Source organism: Capsicum annuum, chromosome 6 (genome assembly GCF_002878395.1).
Source record: "Capsicum annuum cultivar UCD-10X-F1 chromosome 6, UCD10Xv1.1, whole genome shotgun sequence".
NCBI classification, from domain to species: domain Eukaryota; kingdom Viridiplantae; phylum Streptophyta; class Magnoliopsida; order Solanales; family Solanaceae; genus Capsicum; species Capsicum annuum.
Window position 1 is genome coordinate 68,785,393 of NC_061116.1, and position 5,553 is coordinate 68,790,945.

Sequence of the window (5,553 nt, forward strand, 5' to 3'; positions counted from 1 at the left end):
TAAACGAATCAACCTTGGGCAAGCTTCCTCTACATGTGATGCAGCAACTAGGAAAAGAAAAAAGACGCTGGCATGACTTGAATGCTATGGCGAAACAATTTCAACTTCTTTTTTTTAAAAAAAAAAAAAAAAAAAAAAAGGAATATTGGGTCAAGTACTCAATTGGTAGAATGCCCTTCGTCCCATATAGCAATTGCGAAGTAGTAAAGGGCCTATTTTACACCAATTTGGATTCGTTCTCCCATCATTCCGATTAGTGCAATAGATTTTTTTATTCGTGTCCTACATTGTTGTTCCACACAACTTTAATTTAGCCATCAACTGCTTAAGAACATAACAATATAGTTATCAGAATTTAGAACATCACTCGACTCTTTCAAAGTACACATAATAAGACATCTCATAATCTCAAAGAAGACATCTAGAACCCTCACTGAAAAAGGAGGATGGCAGGATAGAACATAGACTCTCTTTAACAAAAATCATTCTGCCTCAAATATGTACTCTCAGCGTACATCTTTCTCCCTTCAGTGCCTCCTAGATTTGCCTCTTCCTCCTTTCTGTCTCCTTGCTAAGCAGCTCAAGCTGTTGCTGTTTTAAGCCTAGAACTGACTGCTTCCCATGACACGAGCTTCTCCATAAAGATAGATATATAGTCAGGTCGCCGATTCTACAAGCAAAAGATGGTAGTGCTACTGTTAAGAGAGTTCAAAAACTTTTATTGAGGGAATATGGAACATCCAATAAATTATTAAAGTAGTTCATCAGCTAGGCTCACCTGAAAGTCCAGATAATAGGCATGCTGCAGTATCAAACACAAAAGTAAAAGAATAAGACGTGGCTTCTTAAATCATTTCAACAGGGAAAACAATAACAAATTCAGGTGGATTGATGACAAGGTGTGTGTGTTCTGCTTACCTCCCAAACGTCTATCGTGAGCAGTGCCTGCAACCAAAACCACAGTAGTGAGACTTATACCATAAGATTACTACTAGGCTATGTCAGATGAAATCCCATGAACAAAAGAAATAGAGAAGCATGCGTTTTACTCACGGTGTAGCCCAAAACAAGAGGATTTTCAGCATTAGGAGTTTTCACCAGAGCAAGCTTTTTGTCTTCGGGTTTGTCTATGACATAACAAATGAATCACTTTTCAGCTGTTTGGCTCAATTATAACAAAAAGGTTGAACAGAGACAAAGATTCATGCAGATAAAAGGCAACGAGTTTCTCACATGCAAGCCAGGCCCAACCAGAACCAAATTGTGTTGCTGCAGCTGCCTTAAATTCTTTAACAAATGTATCATAGGAACCAAAGTCTCTGTTGATTAGTTCTAATAATTTACCAGATGGCTCTCCTCCTCCGTTTGGCTTCATGGATTCCCAGAAGAACTGATGATTCCAGGCCTGCAATGCGGAAGGAGATATAAATAGACTCGGCATTACACGGAAAAAATAGCTAAAAGTGCATAAACCATTGAACCCAGAGACTGATTTGTTATAGCCAATGACTTACTGAGACAACTTAAAAACTATATTACAAACACATACAACAATCAAATATTAAGTTTCCATAAGGAACTTGGACAATTTAAAAATGAAATATTATACTCATGTAAGGAATCTCATTTTATGGCCATCCAAACAGATTAGAACTTCATTGATAAAGACTTGACTTGATTGTATATTACCAAACTCTCTTTCCTGAGCAAGTAAACCACTTGGGAAGCCCCTCACTTGGTTAAAAGACAAAGGAGGGGCAGGCGGTGGCGAAGACATGAATTTTGCTAAGGGTGTTCAAGATTTAATATATATGTATAAAAAGTATAGTACAAAATTACGACGAAGGGTGTTCAACTGATCACACCCTTCAAGCTAGCCACTGACCGCAAGAGAGAAGTGTTATTTTACCTGAGCAGCATTATTAAATGCTGGAAGGGGAGAACCTTTGTTATATGTAATGAGTATTATGTCTTCTAGTGTCTTTCCATCTAGTTCTGTTCCGTCTATTTGCTTGTTTAAGTTGTCAACATAAGCCCTATGATGCTTCCCCCAATGGAATTCAAATGTTCTACTACTCATGTGAGGCTCCAAAGCATCCTATGTCATATTCAGAGGTCAAATGTATAAGCACATGAGTAGAACATTAAATTAACAGAGAAACTGGCAGAAGAGGGAGGAAGGAGAAGTGGGGGAGTTCACATTATGAATAAATTGCAAAATTTTCCATGTTTTTACAAATTATTATTTATCAGAAGAGGGATGACTTGCTTGTTTCAAGCCCAAGAGTAGTTGAACAAGGAAAACAGGCATATATTTCTGGAAGTACTCTTCTTCCCTTGTTTGATAAACTGTTCCAAAGAGTGAAATAAGAATCCTAAGAAGTCTAATATGCATATCTCGGTCAAATATATCAAATGAATCAAGCTTTGAGAATAACGTTGGTTGATATTACTTCCTGAAATATTTATAAGCAATAAGTGATATAAATGTTCATCTTAGTCCTTAAGGAAAACTATTGTATGCAATGGAACTTGTTCACACTTCCAATACTGATACTGAAAACATTTGATAAGGAAAGTTCCATGCTGGAGAGGCCCAACCTGCCCAAAATAAATAAACTCACATCATTTAGGCCACAACCAAAATCATCTTTCCTTTCAGGGATCTTAAATCCCAAAAGTTGATATCTAGCATCATCTAAATGGTGGGGCGGGGATAGAATCAAACATTTTACATCATTAGAAGGTTATATACTCCTAATTCCTGAATCATAACAAAAATTAGCAATTTTGGAAACGAATCTTCTAACAAAATCCCAGTCATTATGTTTCTAAAAATATGTTTATAGGGGATTCGCCTATGCCATACAGGATTCAGCATTCGGCAGAACCAAACAACTTTTGCTCAAATTCTGTACTTAGATTTAAAAGTCCACTTAATATGTGCAAAAGCTACATATTTAGAATCCAGAACCCATAAACTTCTACGTGTCTGATTCAGTGTTGTCAAAGGTGCAGTTAAAGCGCGTTTAAGCACTGAACGCTGAAGAGAGGCTCAAAACGTGTTGAGCACTTTGTTTTGCTTAATATGCACTTCACTGTCTTCATATATTTCCTTCCCAGTGAGCCTGCCTCTCCTCTCCAGAGGAGAGGAACACTAAACAATTGATATTTCACTTTATCGTAAGAAAAAAAATTCAAATTTTTTGTCCATATATTTTTCATTCATGCTTTATAATTATTAGTCTTGTACTAAACATATATATTTGTATTTTTCGTTATCTATTTCTTTTTTTCATTAAAGCCCACACTTTATTTCCATTATGCACTTAAAGTCCCCAATGGACCTTAGGGCTTTTTTGTGCATTTTGCTTTTGATAACACTGGTTTGATTGTGATTAGCAATATAAATCTCGTATATCCAATCTGGTGGAGTAATTTCACTCCAACACCCAAACAAATAGGAGCATATAAACTCAAAAAAGGAGCTATCCGAAAGAGGAGTTTTTAATTTGTAAAGTCACCATGGGATAAGGAGGAGGCTGGAGTTCAAATTTAGCTGTTATTGTACCCGAAACAGCTTTCCTTGCAAACTGCTTCTGCCACCAGAAATATTACGGATCAAAACCACTCATTTTGCTGTTAATTTCACAAACAACCCTATATAACTTCTGTACAAATTTATGTGGCACTTTTCGCTTCTCAAGAGTCGGAACAATTTAAGTTTGATGTGAATTTGAGCATGAGATCTTCAGTTTTTTTGTGAAATAAAATTTATATATTTGTAAACTACGTAAAAAGTAATATAAGTCATAATAATTGACAATTCAAATAATTTAAAAAGATCCATGAAAAAATTACAATCAAAGATAGTCTTGTTTGAATTTTGAAATAAAAAAAGTGCCACATTAATTGGGATGAAAAGTAATTACTTAGCGCATAACAGAAGCAACTACATCAGTAATACCTTTTGGGTGCTCAATTGTACGTTCTGATTATGAGATGGCCCATGAAATCCTGCATCAAAATCAAAACTAGCTAGTCATGCTTTTTCTAAAAGGTGTCTAACATAGAGAAACTATTAAGGAGGAAAGAGAAATGTGGAAATGGAACCATGACGAGGAAGAAAAGCAGATGTAAGTGACAGTGAGTTAGCAGCAGCCATTATCAGTTCTAACTTCTGTTTACTCAAAAGTTGGGAGAACAATGGGACTTTTCTAGACTTGATTAGCTTTTGTTAATGTAATTTCTTTTTTTTTTCGGGCTCTTGTCAACGTGGCGACATAGTGAGGTGAGTGTGCTAATCTATTGTGGTGCTAGTACAAATATACTGCAGTACACGGCTCTATTCCATGTAGTACACTTCAACCAACCCTTATAGGCGCGTTTGGTTTGAGGTATTAAAGTGAATAATTTTGAAATAAAATAATAATTTTAGAATAAATTTTCTTATTATATATTTGATTGTAAATATTTGAGATAATTTATTTTGAGATTAATAATTAATTTCGAAATAAGTTATCTATCCAATTGATGAGATAACAATCCCAAGACTATTTTTCTTTGATATAAAATTATATAATGACTAAAATACCCTCAAAATCTATGATTTCATTTCACACACACATATATATATGCACTAGTATTTTAATTATGAATTTTAATAAAAGTTAAATACTTAATAATTTTGATATAAATTTTATATTTACATTAAAAACTTATTAGTAATATATAATAATTTATCAAAAATTCAAATCTAAAATTCAAAATTCTTATTCCATCATTATCTCCAATTATCCGCTTTCATTGACCCGCCTTACATAAAGAATTTCTTTTAATTCACCCATATATATACTTTTTATTTATGAATATATTATACGTTAAATTTATTTGAATAATTATTCTCTAAAAAATAATAAAAATATCAACACCATTATTGAATTACATATTTTAAATTAAATATAATCGCTTGAAAATTGATTATTATGGTATATATCAATTAAAATAAATCTTAATATATTATATGAGTGATATGTGTTTAAATGAAATGAAATAAACAATAAATCCTCTTTTACTTTAACAAACTTAAGTTGAAAATTTTTATTTCAAACTAAATAAGATGTAGTAAGTTCTTTTTAAACACATACGGCATAGTCATGGAAAGACACATACAAAAACATTAAAGCTAAATAAGATGAAAGTTTTATTTTTAAAAATAAATATTTAAAGCTTGAAAAGAAATTATATAAAAAAGAGTTAAATAAGATGGAGGGTATTTTTGTAATCACTTAATTTTTTCTTAGAAATTATACCATGCATATTACTTTGAATACAACAAATCAAATACTCAATAAAAAATAATCTCAGTATAACTAATCCCAGTATAACTTATTTTTCAACCAAACGACCCCTAAGTGTGAGGATATCGTTTAATGATACAGTATTAAATATTTTTTCACTATCTAAGAGCCCGTTTGGCCATGAATTTTTATTTTTTTTTTGGAAAATTTTTCCGGAGTTGAAAATTGTGGTGTTTGGCGATGAAAATTCAGA

At 32.9% G+C, this 5,553-nt stretch overlaps 1 protein-coding gene across 4 annotated transcripts; it reads right to left on the reverse strand.

Annotated features, from left to right (window-relative positions):
• Nucleotides 1-309: 309 nt before the first annotated feature.
• LOC107873354 (superoxide dismutase [Fe], chloroplastic) lies at nt 310-4,342 on the reverse strand. 4 transcript variants are annotated; one of them, XM_047414763.1, is made up of 10 exons: nt 4,114-4,294; nt 3,968-4,017; nt 3,572-3,599; nt 2,543-2,601; nt 1,910-2,098; nt 1,234-1,405; nt 1,054-1,127; nt 919-945; nt 779-802; nt 310-670 (listed from the first exon to the last, which is right to left on the reverse strand). In XM_047414763.1, the coding sequence occupies exons 1-10, from the start codon at nt 4,163-4,165 to the stop codon at nt 581-583; spliced, it is 765 nt and encodes a 254-aa protein (XP_047270719.1). In that variant the 5' UTR covers nt 4,166-4,294; the 3' UTR covers nt 310-580. The 4 variants fall into 4 exon arrangements, with proteins under 4 accessions (XP_047270719.1, XP_047270721.1, XP_016575659.1 ...); XM_047414765.1 differs by lacking the exon at nt 2,543-2,601 and having other exon boundaries at nt 3,525-3,593; nt 4,114-4,342; XM_016720173.2 differs by lacking the exon at nt 2,543-2,601 and having other exon boundaries at nt 3,525-3,599; nt 4,114-4,334.
• Between the last annotated feature and the right edge of the window lie 1,211 nt (nt 4,343-5,553).

Excerpts from the sequence above, each read along its gene's own strand:
- LOC107873354 (XM_047414763.1), bottom strand. The coding sequence starts at position 4,165 with ATGGCTGCTGCTAACTCACTGTCACTTACATCTGCTTTTCTTCCTCGT. Across the intron at positions 2,602-3,571 it reads TGCAAGGAAAGCTGTTTCGG|GTTGGGCCTCTCCAGCATGG; the intron begins GTACAATAACAG and ends TATTTTGGGCAG. Across the intron at positions 1,128-1,233 it reads TGGTTGGGCCTGGCTTGCAT|ACAAACCCGAAGACAAAAAG; the intron begins GTGAGAAACTCG and ends GTTATGTCATAG.